Genomic DNA, 19,121 nt, shown 5'->3' with positions numbered 1-19,121 from the left:
CTTTTAGTGTGAGCAATTTTTCAAACAATCCATTCCCACCCATTTCGCGAACGTCTTGGCAAATTAGTAATACCATCGTCTCGAACAAATATTATTCGATCATTAAACGGGAACATTTAACGCACAAATTATTTTTAATTCATAATTCTAAAAGAACGACTGCACCGACAGGAATAATAATTTTCTTTTCTCATCGATGACAAATAAAAGCATATTTCTGTTTGAAAGAAACCACGGCGAGACGAATCTTTATTGCGACGAGTTAATTGGAAACAATAAAACGGCCCGTTCGTATTATAAATAGATTATAAATTTCTTCCACCGTTCAAGTTTGTTCACGTTAGACAACTCTGCAAATACACTCCCGTCCATAAGTCATCGAACACTCAACGAATGTGGAATAAAAACAAATTAATACCGCGAACCGACGTAAATTATGAAATAAAATTAATATTCATCGGATTATAGAATAAACGTGACTCGTATTGCACCTCGATCGTTCAAATTATTATGTTTACAAAATTTACGGTAAAGCAGTTATTGAAAATAAGCAGATGTAACGAAGCAAGATAATAAAGTCGTTTCAAAGTATTGTATCCGTGCGTTTTAATTTCCATTTCCCAAGGGGGAAAATGCCAGGTAACTTGTGGACGGTAGCATACATAACCTTTCGCGACATGTCTCAACTGCACCGTGAAATTCGGTGCACGTAAATGCAGCTCAAGTGCATGGAATGGATGATTGATCTATAGATCGAACTGTTGAACCGCGAATTCCTTGCGGTGCGGCCGCAGTGTTATATCGAGGGAAGACGAAGCAATGCGAGCAATGCCCGTGAAGAGACCGAAACAAATTGCATTCCGATAAAAGAATGTCGTTCCAATATTTATTCGGTTATCCTTTGTTTATCTTCTACGAGACTGACACTGACTTGGACTCGCGAGAACATCGATCGATCAACAGATTTCTAATTTTGAACGAGGAGCGCGTCTATATTTGTCAATACCGATTATGCTTTTAGCCAATAATACTGGTTATTTATATGTAAGTGACGCGGGCCATCAAAAAACATTGTTATTCATGTATGGACGGTACAACGTTTAGTGTGTCTATTAATACCCAGACATATTATAAATTACACTAATTTATTTTTAACACGGCTAATGAATTATGCGCATACGATGATTTATTGGCTACGAAACAACGTACAAAACATGCTGTTATTTCTTAACAACGAGGCAGAACTAATTAAGAACTAATATCACGACCGAGAATTCTTTTCAACGTAACTTAAATAATAATACGAATAACAAGAAACTTTCAAGAACAAGAACCATGAAAATTTTGACGAGCTTACTCCCAGAACGCTTCATCGACTTTTCTCGGGTTTACGTAAGAGGCTCGAAACTTCATAACCCTTGGCATCGTGAACGGGAGTCCGAGTAATTATTTTTGTCATCGAGCTCGGGAACACGTGTCCTCGCTATTTGTAAACAGAGTGTTTGTCAACAACGAACGGACCAGTTCATTACGCCCTCCCGTTACGTTTGCCAAGCGAATAAGTCCGCGATCGTTCAACCCGACCTCCTTTTTTTCAAGAACCACCTTTATGTACGAGTCTCTCCTCTCCTCGATCGTCGGAAGAGAATGCCCGCGGAACAACCACGACTCGTAACATCATCTTCAGCGATGGCAATTAACCCTCGAGCGTCCACCATCTTTTTAACACCAGATTTATGGAACCCGTCATTAAAATTCTGTGTGCACATAGACACCGATTCTCCGAATGATTCTATACTCTCTTAATCGATATCGACGATCGATATCGTGCTCTATAACATTCTATTGTATCATACTATCGTAATAACTCGATAAAGGCAGGTAATCAATTGCTATACGAAGACTGACGGAAAGCAAATTATGTCACAGTCGATACGTGTAACCGCAAATACAAGCAGATATAATGATTTATCGAGATGACTTTGTCAAGTCACCGATCGAGCGTGTCCAAAATTTCATTGGTCGCTTTCCAATTGCCCTTTCGCGAATATGGTTGCACCACAAATTATCGTAGTGCCGTTGACAATTTAGAGTAAATAAACTACTCGATTGTCCGTAATAAAAATTCTGATTTCGTGGAACATCAGTTCGTTTCGATTTGGCGCGTTAACCTGTGGAGGGAATAACTATTTCTGCCGCTGGCTAACGAGACGTGTATCGAGGAGTGACAGAAGGAGGACTGTAAAAAAGAAAACACACGCGGTAGGCGATACTTTCGATCCATTTGACCGAGTTTTTCTTACGTCGCTTGCCTTTTTTGCCCGATCTCCCACTCGTGGCACGAACCCGGCTCGCGAGATCGTTGACCGAATGACACGATGAGCCGCCACGAGCCCGTTCGTTCACTCGCGACGTCGTTAGCCGAGGAAACAACTAACTTGGTTTTATCGCCGCACGTGGGACAACCTTATCGGATGCACATCCGTTTTATGCACGTGCATTTATCGGTCTATGATAAAAAATAAAAGAAAATACTCGACGGACACGTTCACAATGATGTTCGCCGCGAGTAAAGAACAACCGAGAATTCAAGAAAAACGATAGCTCATTCGCGACGTTGACAGCCGTTCCCGTGTCGTAATTCTCGCGTCGTAATGTTCTCGGACATTAACGACCGCGAACGGGGAAATATCAATCGGAAGGAAAAGGGCGTGGGACTTCTTCGAGGACTGTTATCTTTTTATTTTACTTATTTTACTTCGTTTCTACTTTCGACGCGGGAAATATTGGCAATTCAAGGTCGCTCTCCAGACCGTGAATCATAGTTACCACGAGGCCCCCCCCACTTTCAACGTCATACTAACTTGCCTCTCAGACAGCACGTGGCCTGCAGGTTTCTGATTATCAAATGCAACGCGCGGAACGAAGAAACACGAGACAGAGAGGTGACCATACGTTATTAAGGGGACAGTGACCTCGAGCGGCCAATATATTCCGCCATGACGGTGGTACTAATCCCGATAAAAATCGACTACGCGATACGGTACACTTCGTTAACAGCCAATCAGATTACTCTTTCGTCTCCTTTCGTTCTACCAGGCTGGCTATATCACACCTGACGAGACATACTTCGAAATAGAAACGGCACGTATCGTAAAACTGTCTTTTTTTTTCTTTGTAAAATAAGGTGGCGACTTGAAAGGAAACAGGTGTTCTTTCGTCCGAGTATGTTACATCATACATAACGATTCCACGCACTGTGTCGCTGAACTATGAACTGTTCATACCCACGGAACGACAAGTTTGATAATTAATAATGAAATATCGCGTCGAGGTATAGTGAACGAGACCATACACACGGGCGTGACCTAAATTACGATTCTTCGGAAATGTCAACGAAATAACCCCGTTTCTATTCCGAGCCACTTCGAAAAATTCCAACTCAACAGCGATATGCGTGTTTAAAAATAAAAATGCCAACGATTTTAACAGTTGGAGAAAAATATATTGCGCGCAATGTGCAATAACTTCCGTCGATGTCAACGCTGGTAAACGTTTCCGTTTAGTATTTCAACGTATCGGTAATTGTTATATAATTATTTAATAAGAACCGCGGCTGTTATTTATATTGCAACGGACATCGTTTTAAATTGCGTTTCACACCTTCGGACGCGTGCTGTGTACGGACGTATTTATGACTAGAAGTAAAACAATTCTGCAAGACCTTGAGCAACGGTTATTTGAGCCATTTGAATGATTAAGCGAATACAAGGGGGCGCCATTACAGCACATCCGAGTAAGAAATGGAAATTGTAGGTGACTAATCAAGAGAAGTAATTCCCAGGGTTATTTATCGTCGGCGTAAAACATGACAAGCAACCACACGATAAAATCGATTTACTGTAAAGGGTATGTTTAGCCAACTGACTTTAATCGTCGAGTTCGCCGGCGTTAACGTTGTTATGCGTTATGCGGCTTCCATTAACCTTTTCAATAAAACTAATATTAGAACGTAAAACAATACCGAACAATTCTTTTGCCCCTGTTTTCGTTTATAAGTGTAAATTTTGTATTACAATTTATTAAATATCGCAAGTATTTGTCAAGCATGTTTAGAATGCTGTTGTTTACATTTAAATGAGGGATATTTACGAGGAAATCTCAGCGTTATATAAATCCATAGACGACTTTATGTAATATTCTATATATTCTGTATCAGAAATTATCTGTTTATTTTCGTGTATAAGAGGATTCTCAAAATATACTGTTGGCAATAATTAGAGAATCTCAAGACTGTATGAGAAATTAAATAGAAATGAAAATAGTACAGAATATTTAGTTTCTATGCTATGGGGCTTTATATTTTACCTGCCTGTAATAAAATATATTAATTTTTAATTTTCTAAAAATTATATTGGATTGTGGGGTCAATTACAATCATTTTAGGTCATTAGACATACCCTCGAAATCCTATCCACATTCGAGAAAAAAATTCGAGAAGGTGTGAAATTTTTCGATGAAATTAAAAAATTTTAAATCGTTCTAAAAAAATTATTTTTAGTTGCAGGGGTCAATTACAATCATTTTTGGTCATTACACATACCCCCGAAATCCTACTCAGTTTCGAGAAAAAAATTCCTTACCGTAAATATAATTTCTAGCCAGAAATGTCGGCCCGAATTTTCATGCGAAACTTTAAAACGTCATAACTTCTGAACGGATTGACGGAATTTAATTTTTAAAAAAGCAAACTACGCGTATTTTGACGGAGAATATGTAGAAATTGTAAAAATATTCAAAAAGTTGGTCCTCAACCCCGTGAACTGAGAAAAACCCCCGAAAATTGGTCCAATTTTCAAACAGCCATAACTCCTACAATAGTGAATATATTTCAATGAAATTTATTTCTGAAGTAGAGCCCATGGGTACCTACAAAAAAGTATTAGACAACTTTTCTGTAGGGCGTCAAACAAATTTATTAAAAATGAAAAACGAATTTTATAGAAAAATCGACAGGGGGTAGGGTGCCTCAATTTTTCGGCGAACAAAAAAATTTTCAAATCTTTCTGGAAAAATTATTTTAGGTTTGGGGGACGATTACAATCATTTTTGGTCAGTAGACATATCCCCGAATTCCTACGCAGTTACGAGAAAAAAATTCGAGAAGGTGTGAAATTTTTCGTCGATATTAAAAATTTTCAAATCTTTCTGGAAAAATTATATTGGGTTGTGGGGTCAATTACAATCATTCTTGGTCATTAGGCATGCCCTCGAATTCCTACCCACTTTCGAGAAAAAAATTCGAGAAGGTGTGACATTTTTCGTCGAAATTAAAAATTTTCAAATCTTTCTGGAAAAATTATATTTAGTTACAGGGGTCAATTACAATCATTTTTGGTCATTAGGCATACCCTCGAAATCCGACGCATTTTCGAGAAAAAAATTCTTGACCGAAAATATAATATTCATTGATGTCGAAGGAGGGCATGATTCTTATTAAAAGGTCGTCGTGCTATTATTTTTCGTTTAAACTGCTTCCACGACGAATGAAGTATTTTTCTAATGCAATAACTTGTGTTTGCATTAATTCGTGCAATAGTGGAATACTAGTTCCTGTGCAAGAACGGTGTTCGACCACGTTGACATGCATAAATACATACCCGCACCGATAACTATATTTCATGATATAAGTAACGATAAGTTCTGTACGAGTGGCAACACAAAAAAAAAACAGGGACTTGGACGTGGCGCCAAGTCTCGTCGCGTGCAACGATAACGACACCGTATTACGTACACTCGTTTATTCGAACCGAAGGCATTTAGAGCGGCTGTCTTTCTTTTCTCTTTGTTTCGTATCTTTTTTTCGCGACGACGCTCACCTCATTGACACGTGACTACACAAGTTTCCTCATTGCTGGACATCGTACCTCTTCTTTCCTTTCTCGGACACTCGGATCTGTTTCTTTACTTTGTCTGCTCGTGGTTCGTGAGTTGGGAACGAAATACGCAAATACTATGTACAACAATATTACGTTTACAATTACACATTTCTCTAATATCAATTTTTTACGGTATTACGTAATTTCGTTCCGCAAAATACATGAAATTACTTTCGACTACAATAATGTTCAATTATTCCGACGAATATACCAACGGATGTCTATAAAACGATTCATAGCAACGCTATTATCAATTCTCAAGATATGTTTTCATACCCAATAAAAAATTTTTACCCAACTTTACGAGACGAAGAATTATTGAAAGCAATATCGTCCATTGTTTCGCTCTATTCTTTTTCCTCTCGGTACATTGGCGTATAATTCTAGTCGCCTTTACTCTTCCCCGTATATGATATCCATATTAGCCTAAGATCCCTGAGGGGACATCATGCATACGATGTGCATCGTAATAGGCCGATTGTTGAAGAACGATTGCGATCTTTAATATTTATGGTGTCTTACGAGCGTCGAGGTTCAGTTATACGAGCATGCCTCAACTACTTCGAACAGCCATAACGCGCATGCATGTAACTTCTTAAAATTTTGTACCGTGAGAACAGACATAGCCATAAAACAAAGCCATAAAGCTGCTGTCAGTAATGCTTCGAACAAGAAATCTGCCGTATCTTCGAATAATGATTTGAAACAATTATTTTTCGGAACTTTTTTAAAATAAAAGTTCTTCGTGACTGGTTCGAGAGCCTAGACAAATATTCTAACGATTTTCAAGCCCCGATACATTGTCGGACAAGCTGACAAACTTCGTATCCGTTTGACGTTCGATCGAATGTCCACATTTGTCTGCCCCGTGCATAAACCGTTCCAAACATTTTACCCTGTTCAATCGATGATCGATGAGATCGATTTCGCCGGTCAGCCGTACCTAAACGAGACAGCGGGATCAAAGTAACGTCGTTACCGCGACGTCGTATCATCCGTCTCGATGATTATTTCAGTATGCAACTATACCTGTAATTTCCAATCGACGATGGACAATCACCCGTTTCAATCGAGTCTCGGTCTCCTTCTTCATCTTTTTGCACGCGTCCTTCACCTCGTGCATCACGATGTCGCGTTTCAGTTCTCACCGCGGATAAACGCAGCCGATAATATAAGCGCTGACACAACGAACGAACGTCACACACGACTTTGGCGAAGCCGTGGCACAACCGGTACTGTTTCGTCATCTCGAATTAAGGGAACGGAGAAGAGAGGGGGGCGAGAAAGAGTCGGATAAAAACGACGAGGAAGACCGGGACGACATTAACCATTAATTGCAGCCATCGTATCTCTGACATTCGCGACTTTTACGAGAGACCAGAACAGAAACGTCAGCGACATTAAATCGCGGGACATATTAAAAGTAATTAATGGAGTCCAACAAGAAACACGACGCGAGAAAATTACCGATTTTATTTTCATTTGCCAGAGATTCTATACCAAAAATATTTTTAATAAATGAAAATTCAATACGAAGGGAACTGGTGATGTCGTAGAAATTGCTTAGAAAGTCCAAGGGAGATCTTTCCGCAGTTTAATGTCGTGAAAACGCCAGGTGTAACAGTCGTTACGCACAATGGAGTCATTAGGATAACTTGTTACCGACAAATGGTTCCACAATCACCAGTCACGTTCTATAAATACGCACGATGACTCTTGACTCTAAGGTGTGTCTAGGGACAGGTCGCGGCGTGAAAGACCTGCATCTATTTTTCTCCACAGGTGAACAGAAGCAAAAGGAACGAAGAGAACAATGAACGAAGAATTATGTTACGGAACAACGTAAATTTAAAATAATAAAAACAGAATATCTTTTTATAGAAAATAGCGATGTTCGTGTAAAAAAAATTCATCCATCGTGCAAGCAACGAATTCGATTTTGTCGATCAACGGTATAACTAAACGATGTTCACAAATTAATGCCGTGATTGTATTATAATCGCGATTCTCAAGTGTCCCCGTCCTTGTAGTTTAGAAGCGTGTCGTTTTGATAGGAATATGCACGCGCTTCGTCACCTAGGAATGCAGAAGGAAACCCGAAGCCGCAGTCTCGTATAACGGCCTGCGTTATAACTTCACCGCAGACGCAGAAATATAGTATAGTATACTTTCGTTACGATGCAACGTGTTCACGCGGATAGTTAATGGACGGAACAATGCAATATTCCCTGTAACGATGCATCCCTCTAATACGCCGACGTTACGGGTAATACGTTTTAATTTTATATCGCGTCACGTGTGGAATTAGATTCACCGGCGACAAACCTTTTTTGCGCGAAAAAACGTAGCCAACTCGCGTAAGATCACCGTGGGAAACTATTCCTAATAAGTCACGTTTACAGCGTTAAAACTAATCGTCGTTACCGTTGTTTTCGTATGTAATTTTATGATCGGTTTATGAAAGAAAAGTGTTTCCATCGGTCTGTGCTCGAACTGGCTCGGGAGGCGGCGCGTAATTAGAAACTGCGAAACGAAATTCAATCCAAGATGAAAGAAAATAATCCGTCGGGTTTGCTCGTGGTTCTCGTAACGTCCCGTCCGTCGAAGGTTCGCGCAACTTTCTCTTCTGTCCGCTCGGGACACCTTGTAGAAAGCAACGGCTGTATCGGCGTGGTACACGGCAGGTATATCGAAGCCCGAGACCTTTGTCGGTCGGGCTAACCAGAAGGAGGGACCCCGTAGGGAAGCCCGAGACAAAGGGACGAACAGGGTCCGAAGAAATGAGCAGGGGAGACGCGGAGAGGAGAGCAAAATGACCCAGATGCTCCGAAGCCCATACATTTTGCTTGCGTTCAGCAAAACCAGCTACAAGAGGAACCAATTGGTAAGCAAGTTTCTTCAAAGACTACGCCACTCTTTCCGCCATTTCCTTAAAAGACTCTTTCGTCCAGTCAACGCGGAAAGGTTTCTCGATTCGAAATCCACCCTTTTTAACCCCTTAACGCTCATATTTTTCATGTTAACCAACAATGATCAGTTTTCTTTATTGGATTTGTTTATAAAAAAAATGGTTCTTTTTAATTGCAATGTTGTATCTAACGTATAATTTAAAGAAAAACAAATATTATCATCCCTTGAACCGTTGGATTAAACAAATATTGTTTTTCAAAGCAGTCAGACTCGGGCATGAACGTTAAGGGGTTAATTAAAATTGGTTTTAGAGGTTTCAAAGAGCCATCGTCTTATAGAGAAGCACATTTTTTTTTTTAAATGAGATTAAAAAATTAGCCAAAAATGATTACTTTTCAGACCATTGTGCAACGGAGTGAAGCTACTTATTATACTACATGTTTTGTAGCAATATTACCATTGGCACGAAGAAGTTGGAGGGGCAAAGGCGAGCCCGACGGGTGAAGCACGTGATGTCTGGGTTCTTGGCGTCCTTCCCTACCGAGCTGAAACGCACACGTAGACTCGAGATCGAGAGGAAGAACCGGAGGGAAGAGACCTGACGAGGGAACTTCACTGATGCGAAAATTCTGTTTCTTTTTACAAAGCCCTAGGAGAAGTGGGAGAGATGGCTGCACGCCCTGGGTCTCTTAAAGGGCAGGACACTTTGACGTGGTCTAAAATAAAACGTGTTATAAATAACCTCAGAAACGAAAATAAACATTTGCCCGACACGAGCTTCTGTGTTTCGATTTACAATAATACGAGCTATAGAAAACAGCGGTAATTTTTCCTACTAAAAAGACTGGACTTGCTTTGAAATATGAATAAAAAACATAAAAAAAATATCTTTGTTTTTGTTGACCTTCAGATTCTTGTCACTTCCTGCGTGTCCCGATAGTTTTGTGATTCGTTGTGAAAAATCTGCTATGCGCGAAGATAAAAATGTAAATATATGTTTCTCACAGCCCACGGAAAGAAAAGAGGAGCAACAGACACGAAGAGATACGCGTAACCTCGAAATAATGCTAAGGATTCATGGAAATGAATGCAATCCACCTTCAATGTTTTTCGATATAGTATCCGTGATCCTTGACTCAATGAAAGCGACCCACGATCGCAGCCATTGCTCAATATCTCGTACCAGCGTGTGTATAATTATTTAAAAAAAAAAATCAGCAACAAATCGAACTCGCGAGTAACGATATTATCGTCGACGCGCTTCTGGAAACGAAGGAAGTGACCAATTAAATTTATTACAGGAACCGGATGTGCAAACTGCAGTTGCTATAAACCATTAAAATTAAGGTTAAAGTAATAACGATAACACTGCATCAATGAGTCACCTGGCTTAAGTAATCATCGTTTACTGCTATTAATTATAGTTACGCTAGAAGAAATACACAAAGGAATAATTTTTTTTTGTCATCTCTGTCCACAAGACGTTTGAAACACATTTGAATACTATTATTAATTAAAGAACCTCGAAGTAAGTAATTGAAAAGTCTTGAGAGGAGTATTTGAAAACAATCGCATACGGCACAAAAGCACGATTATGCGTGCGAAACAACCCCCACCCTCGCAAAGAGTGTAGGCCCGATCCAAGTTTCGTTAAAAGGCGCATGAAGAGAAGAGCGGTTTATTTTTATTTTTGTCTGGCGAACGTTAAATGAAAATGGGTCGAGGCGTCTGTGCTCATTTGCACTCCTTCTTTTGCTTCTTTGTCAATGCGATGTCGCTACGAAAGGCACGATATTTATCCGTGCATATACATAGCTCTAGGTGCTGCCAAAGAACATCATAAATAAATATATTTAATTCGTTATCTATTATTCAAACAACATTTTTGCCCGCCCCTGCTGTCGAGCACCAATATAATAAATAAATAAAAATATCATTCCGCTAATTTCTATTTGTATCGTCCGGTAGTTTAATTATTGACCATCGATAGCGTCTCTTCGCGCCTCGTCTTATTCTATTTTCGTTTCCGTTGTTTCTTTTCTCGCCGGCAGTCGCGCGCAATTATCCACGTGCGCCGTTCGCCGTGTGACCAATTAATAAAGAAAGTGTTCCCGATACTTTTCGTAACGAGCAAGAAGTCCGCGAAAGCAAAAAAGAACAAGTTTCCCGAGATGCATCGTATTTGGAGATCGGACTCGTTAATATTCGCAACGTAGCGAAGGGGAACCGAGTCGCGAGACGCTTCTTAGTGGGCCAGGGCTCCGCAAAATTCGTTGGCCTTCGTCGGTCGAGTGTCAAGAAAGAAGGGACAGAACCGAAGACGGAGGCAAGCGAGGCCAAATACAAGGAAAAAGACAAGAAAAAAAAAAAGAAAAAGAAAGAGAGAAAACGGGAGTGGAGGACCAGCGGCGAAGAAAGGGACGGAGCGAGAGAGAACAAAAGGGACGGAAGATCTCCTTAAGAGAAATGCGTGGGAATTGAACCATGTGGCCCGAGGACTGGTTCGCGAAATATCGCATTGCGAAAGTACGCGCATACCCGTTAACGACCATCCAACTGCGCGATGAATCGTGCACGTGAACGACTGGATCCCGACTGTAGTAAGCGTTGCATGCACGTTTGTTTTCACCGAGCACAAAGGTTCGATTAAATTTTCGACAAATTATCCCTCGTATGCGTTGACCCAGAGTACGCGACAAGATGTGGCATAGAGCCTTGAGAAAAATGGGTCTCCAAAGATGTTCACCGGGTAACTTCAATGAAATAATAACAGTAATCAGCTGATGTTCGCAGCAGCGTCGGAGGATCAAACCGAATAAGGGCAAACTAAAGCGGTCAGTGCCGCACGGTTGGGCTACGGCGAGACAAATGATTAAAGCACCGACATGACTAGGCATACGTGGTCGATCGTTGGCGGGTCTAGTTTAACGCCGTGGGATCGGACGTCGACTTTCACATGCTAAAATTAGTCGAACAACGCCGCGCGACAATTCGTAAAAGCCGCCGCCATCGGCGTTGCGTAATATTTCTGGTACGTTCGCGCGTGTACGATTGAGCTTCATTGGCGAATTCACCTTGCCAAAGAGAAACAGGTTACCGTTTCCGGTCCACGGGTTAACCTTAGTAGGAGCGATATCCTGTTAAGGACGCGTCGCTTGCCCGCTAACATCACCGTACGCTGTGAAAACGTGCAACCATGAAATAATTCATTCGATCCGTAAACTGTTCCGTAACGTTTAACGAGATCGGTATAATTCTACGATAGGCAAAAATCGAGACCGAGTTTTTCCTTTGGAAACGATAGGAAAACCGGGGGAAAACTTCTTTTCCCGATTTGCATACATGAATAACTTCGTCGAACGTCGTACATTTTGATAAGTAACGAAGACAGAATGTTTCGGTTTGGAAAAATCCATTAATCGATATCGATCGTCGTGCAAAAAGTGCGGCATAAGAATAACTTTTTGTACGCACAGCACATTTTGCACTCGTTTCGTGTGATACATCTTGGAATTTTAGATCGATGGTTTCGCGCGATCGAGGAGAAAAGTGTTGCACGAAAATAATATACAAATTAATCGCAAATTAGAATTATATTACATTCTACGAGACAACATTCTTCTTTTTCTCTACGTGCAAATGATTACTAAACGGATACTGTTTGTATCCGTTGACCAAATTAATCCTTTGAATCGGGTGTTTAAGAAATGATCGGTACACCGAATTCGAAGGATCAATCGAATGACGTGATGATGGATGCGAGAAGGAGAATGGTAATCAAGCTCGTGTATTTAATTCTTCCTCCAGGCACAGGTAATTTATTGGAGGAAGCGCTACAGATGCATCGCTTTTCGCCAAGAAGCGTCTAAAAGCTCATACGTAGAATAATACGTATGTATTTCGAACGAAGTTTAAGAAAAAGTTCCGTGTTCCTTCATGGTACAAAATAAAAACCCTAATTGTGTTCCCAATGGTTCGTCATACATCATAGAGTTCCATTTCGATGAATGTTTCTTGTCAGAGGAACATGTCTACGTTTCATGCCAAAAACGTTTCGCTCGCGTAACTTCAAATTTCAAGCACGGATGACTAGATTCGTATGTACAGGTGATTCCGTAAATAAATAGTAGATCGTCCCCATAAGTTCGCGCGGAGACGATAAAGAAAGGGTCAAATATCACCCTTTGGTATGAAATTAGAGGACGACCTAATAGTTACGGTTTGCTCGGATAGAACTTACCTTGGACAGTTTCTCGCCTTCGTGATGGGGCAGCAACGTCCTAAGCGACTGGAAACCGGCGTTAATACTTTGCATCCGACGTCGTTCGTTACTGTTGGCGATTTCTCGCCGCATTCTCTTCTCTTGCTCCATGTGGCTTCGCGGCGTAACGCAAGCAACGTTGCTGGTACTGTTCCCGTTGCTCAGAGCAACGTTCTGATCAGCAACACGGCGAGATATTGCGCCGTTGGTCTTCGATTGCGGTTGCTGTTGCTCTTGCGAATCAGCAACCTCGGCGACCGTCACGCTCGTGGTCACCGAGCTCTCCTCTACGTTTCCGATGATTCTGCAACAGAAATTAATACATTGTAGCACCTGTAAAAATATTATCTTTCAGTATTTCTCGACAATATTCGTCAAATTTTGTCTATAAAGAACTTAAACATTACCCTTATAATGTGGTTTGAATATAAATTTTAAAAAATATTGTATCATCGTCTGTCTGGGTATTGTACAATTCAGGGGCAGAAAAACTCCCGAATTCTATAGCGATATAGTTACTTGGCCTTAGTAAAATTTAGAAAACCTTTCACCCTTGCTACTCAATAGCGTTTGACCTGTCGTAAATTCACAAAACTACGGGTTTCCAGGTGTTCCGAAATAACAACGCGTGCAGAGAATTTCTGCTTTGCATACCTGCAGGTATGCCCCATTGACCAGACCATACGCAAACACGGACAATCGTCCCCAAAAATCCCTATTGGTGTTCTCACGCCCATGGTACTACCTGCTCAAGGAACACCTTTACATGGAGAAATTGAAACTAGGGTCCAACACGGTTTCTAACTGGATATATGTATTTCGAACTTTGCTGATCGAACTATTGCATTCCGTAAGCGAGCTCATCAAACTACTTGAACTTTAGCGAATTTCCAGTCACTCAACCAGCCCAATCCTCGTATTCCATTTATCTTCAAACTTGACCAAATTTCGAGTGATTGAAAACCCAACGTAGAATCTACCGAACTAATTTTTAATAAAACGAAATAAATATCGCGTCGATTTGAAGCGAGTACCGAAATTATTTTCACTCTCGGGGGAAAAAAAGGAAAACAAAGGGAAGAATATGGACGTGTAATTTTCAATATATTCAAACGCAGGCGGGTCAAGAAATCTGTCATTGGCAGCGCGAATACGGCGGCAGCAATTCATTTGATAGCCGCGCGACAAACGCCGGTTGCAGTCTCTTGAAAAGCATTTTGGCGCGACCGCCGAAGAGATCCCGAAAATCAAAGAGACGAGATGGAAGAGGACACTGACGAGCGCGTATCTCTCTATTCGCGCCCCCATATGACGTCTACCGCGTTTCGTCGGGTTTTGCGGACGGCTCTGAATATTTGATTTACAACCAGATACGAGAGAGTAAAAAACCAACGCGGATGGAAATATAAAAACGTCTGTCTGTCTGGGTCCAAGGGCTTTTAAGGAAATTGAAAGCGTCGAGCTGTTTGTTTCGCGAATCTACCCGGCGTGGCCGCGACTTATCGGCAGTTAAATTCGCGGTCAATGAAGCAGGACGACATTGTTCCGTGGTTACCGTCACAAAGGCTGCACACCGCAATTCCACATAACATTGCCCCGTTTCTCACACCCAACTTCCATATTCGATATTTTTATTCCCATATTTTAGTTAACTAATCTCTAATATTAATCGACGTCAAGCCACGCTTTTTAAATCGTTTCGGTGCGAGAATAAATCCATGGGATCATTCGGCAATAAAAGGAGACGCGAACAATCGAGAAAGATCAGCAATTCCGCAAAGTGGTGTATCATTATGGCGGCGGGCGTAATGAAAGAAAGGCGGGAAACGAGTAGCACTCGCACAGTGGGTAGGAAATATCTGGTAAAATTACACAGAAGAGACAGACGCGGAGGAGACGATAGGGAGAAAGAGAAAAGAGGGGAAAGATCGGGATGGCGGATGTGAGATGAGTCAGCAGGGAAAGACCGTGACCTTGTGCCCTGCTCTCGGAAATATTAGTTCACCGCGTGCCGATAATAGAAACGGAACATGTTCGTGTGTGTGTGTATATAATATACGAGGAAACGCACACATTACGACGACGAGTCCTTACAATTCACTGTTTCCGTTGAATACTAATTTCGATCGACTCACTTTCGCTTATGCAGTCTTTAGGAACCATCCCTCGTTTATGTATTGTATTGTATTAAACGGTCCCAGTTCGACATAGATGTTTCGTTGATCGAATGTTATAAACGTAAGCGTTCGAGTGTACGATAATAACACACGGTACACGCAGCGGAATTTCACATGGCATTCACCCACCGAATGGTTACATTAGATCAGCTGGTAAGCCGACGGTTGGTGCTGTGACGTCAGTTTGTTCGTCGAATACCCGCTGAGCTCGTTCGGATCAGTCCCGTGGAAGTAGGTCGTCTAAGTAGGTGGCTACCTTCCTTTTCATCGCACACCTTATACATATATAGTCGTCATTGAAGGGGGTAAACATAATCTTTACTCACTCGGTTAACGAGCTGACGCTAATTGGTGCAAAAATGTCAGAAACCATCCGCCCACGGAACGTCGCGGTAATCGAGATAAAAATGCGGAGCCACGAAACAAACGATCGTTTATGCAGGTGTTCCAGCGCTCCAAATAAATAATAACGCTTACGATAAAATGTTTGCCAAGTTCTAAACTCCGTCGACTAATAAAAAGAAAGGAATGTTACGAAAAACTACCTGGCAACAAACAACGAATGGGGAATTATTAAAAAAAGATAAAATCAGAACGAGAGGCGCAATATCAAATACGGGCACCACAGTTATTTCCGAGTACGGCCGCACTCGGTCATTGGAGTCATAGGTGGAAAAGCCGTGGGGGCGTGCGAACGTTGTCACGCGGCGTTACGTGCACACGCGAAAAAGCGCGGTTGATACACCGCAGAATCAACACACCCACGCGCCCGCACACACGCACACGTACGCGTTCGAATCTCTCGCCGTGTCCGCGTTCCGTGTGTGTTTGTCGGTGCTACGCTCGCGCGAGCACTGTTCCTGTGTGCTCTCTGTGTATGTGTACGTGTTGGTAAGTGCTGCGCTCGCGACAGAGAGAGAAAGAGAGATGACGCGTTGTGTGTCTCAGCGGCGCGACTCGACGCTCTCGGTCGGCTCGCGTGAGTCACCAACAGCTGATGGCTGGCGCCACTCAGCTGGTTGTTACCGGTGCCTTCGTACGAGTCTCGCTATCTCTGGCTGCTTATCAGCTGCTAGCGACCAAGGAACGACCGGAAAGAACATCTTGTACGGGCTTGTTAAAAAAAAAAAAAATAGAAAAAAAGTCCGCTGAAAAAGAGCGGCGAGCGCGCGAACGAGACCACTCGAAAGTTTCGGGAGGCTTTTCAACCGAAGCTCGGGGGCCGGGATCAATGAAATGTAGTCGAAACGTGCCGGTTGGCTCGTTTCCGTTTTAGCGTCCCGCTCCCGATCGGTGCTTGCGAATGGAAATACACGGTTTGATGTTGCGTCGTACGATCGGAATAGGTCAAGGCTTGCGAAAAGTTGAGTAAATTCACGTTCGAGAGCCTTTAACGCTTTCATTCATCGGCTAAAACGAATCCGCTCCGAGGGATCCTCGACCACTGTTATACGTTACTACCGGGGGCAATTTCGTAATTAAGACGAACGCGGGGAGCAATTAAATACAATACGCACAGGCACACGAAGATACTTATTATCTTAAAAATATGTGTAACAATAGTCCGTAAATCTAGCGTGGATATATAGACATTTCGGACAGTGTAGTGTACGGATAACGTTTAGGTCTCGAAAACGGCACCGGTACGGAAGAAATTGTCTCGAGCCACCCTATATAAGCACCGAAGGCCAAGTTTGGGAAGATCAGGGGAACTGCACGTCGCTCTTCACATGGTCGTGGACGAACATGTATTGGTGCGTTTTTGTACTGTCCTTCCGTTTCCCTGTAGACGTTGGTTTACAGTGGGGTTTGAACACCCTACTCAATCTCGGAAAACCTCTCCCTACGAAGCCTATCTGACGCACAGAGGAGACCTATCTTCTCTAGAGATGTCCTGTACTCGAGAGAAAAAACGAACCTCGAAATATTCGGATCGATTCTAATACTCGAACTACCGCCTCGAATAAATTTCAACAGTCTTACACAATTTTGTTAATAACTTTGTAACGAAACCTCTATCAATAAATTGTTATTCCTGATTTTCGTTTTATTTTGGCCTCTAGAACACCCTGTATACCTAGATCGTTCGATTAATTGATACGAGAATCGATAATTCTTGATAAAAGAATGAATTGAATTTGTTGTTCGTTTAAACGCCACGTTGCTCGGACAATTGAGACCGAAGATTGGCCATTTCGTCCCGATACTTTCGATTGCAGGCCATTACGGTGATGCTCGAGCATCGTGGTTTCGGAAGGAAAAAATGGGAGCGAGTAAGCGTAAAGATCGCTGCCGGCGACAGCTGCTGCAAGGGAATTTTTCTAGAAACGAAGCTGTCCGCGACAGATGTTAGCAGGATCAAGAACAAAACCAGGAAAGAACATACAAGCCACGACCTTTCTTTACTCCGGATTCTTCGCGCGGGGGTAGAATCACGGTGGTGCGAGTTCACCTCAATTTTAACACGATTTTATGGAGCAATTCGTTTAAAACATAGACAAACATACCAGTTATTTCTCAAACGGGCTTGGAATAAATTATACGGCAATTTAAATGAAGAAGCAAGCCAAATTAAAACCAATCGTAGCGAATTGGAATGCCCAGCACGCAGTATACCCGGAATTGAAGATTGCAATTATGACTTTATTCGGTCACGGTTAAAAATAGACGATGATAACCCAGGATACAAAATTAGAGAGAAAGATGAATGTTGTACCATCAATTCTTATTGTAGAAAGTAATAACACCAGCGTGACACCCTAAGCATAAGCTTGATACGACCGCAAAGGGTTAATTCTCTAACATCCACTTGCGTTTCATTCACAAATTATATAATATTAATAGATCATTTAAACTGACACCGAACCGAGCGAAACTAATGAATCTAACATTCCTATTCGTTATTGGTAATTAAAATTTGCCAAAATGTGCAAGCGTGGAGCCAGTTTCAGTGGACAATTGACGAGATCGGGTGAGAGAAGGGACGCGATATAACAAGGAGAGACGGTGGGTGGCCATTTTCGCGGATGTCTTTGGCAGTAAGGATGCCTTGCTGTCGTGTTAGCTCACACAGGATAGAATGAAGAACGAGAATGGGAATGAGATTGGGAACAGCCAGGCATATATTTAGCTGTGTGACGTAAGGCACAGGCCAGCGGGCGCCACGTCGAGTCTACGTGCTTCTTCTCTTTCGTTTTTCTCTTTGCCCTCTTCCTCTGCTTTACTCGAGAGACAGTCAAACTCGTATCTGGAAAATAATATCGAGCTGAATTGATTTTTCCAGATAAAAAAGGTTAAAAGAAATCCTTCGTTGCCCGATCATTTAATTCGTCTACGATAACTTCGCGACTCGCTCTGAATATTAAAAAGAAAATCAGAAGAATCTTGGTAACAAAAATATTCGAGATCCAGGTTACAAGGACGGAAAGGGAAGAACGGATGAGATAAAATATTCGCGGAACAAAAAGCTCTTTGGAGCGGAGAAAAAGTCAAGCAATAATGACCAAAAGGTAAAGGTGTTGCTAGGAAGGTTCCACGAAAATGGCAGAAACGGCACTTTGTCGCATTGTGGATCGTCCAAGTCGCGTTTTCAAAATGCTAGACTGCGATGGCCGAAAGTCAAGGAACAAAAGGAAGCCGGGTGCTGCACGCTATTCTTTTGCTCTTGGCACGGCTGAAATTCCAGGTAGTTGCAACACGAATGGTCTGGCCTTCCTTTGTTAACCATCAACGACCGGCGAAGAAACACGGAAATAGTCTTAAACTGAAAATGCCGCAGGTAGCGTCGATTTTAGCGAGATTTGACAGTCGAGTAAGCTTGTTCCGTAGCTAAGT

The 19,121-nt window shown here is 41.9% G+C and overlaps 1 protein-coding gene across 1 annotated transcript in view; it reads right to left on the bottom strand.

The window, feature by feature from the left end:
- The window catches only part of LOC122399671 (helix-loop-helix protein 11), a 99,574-nt gene that overhangs the window by 71,949 nt on the left and 8,504 nt on the right, over positions 1–19,121 (bottom strand). The window contains exon 2 of the mRNA XM_043400516.1: positions 13,090–13,414. Coding sequence (XP_043256451.1) covers positions 13,090–13,414 — 325 coding nt within the window. The remainder of the gene's footprint in view (positions 1–13,089; positions 13,415–19,121) is intronic.

This window comes from Colletes gigas, unplaced genomic scaffold (genome assembly GCF_013123115.1).
Source record: "Colletes gigas isolate AHSC1104 unplaced genomic scaffold, ASM1312311v1 Colletes_gigas_Sc00014, whole genome shotgun sequence".
Lineage (NCBI taxonomy): Eukaryota > Metazoa > Arthropoda > Insecta > Hymenoptera > Colletidae > Colletes > Colletes gigas.
The sequence above is the reverse complement of the archived record's forward strand: the minus strand, read 5'-3'. Positions and strand labels throughout refer to the sequence as shown.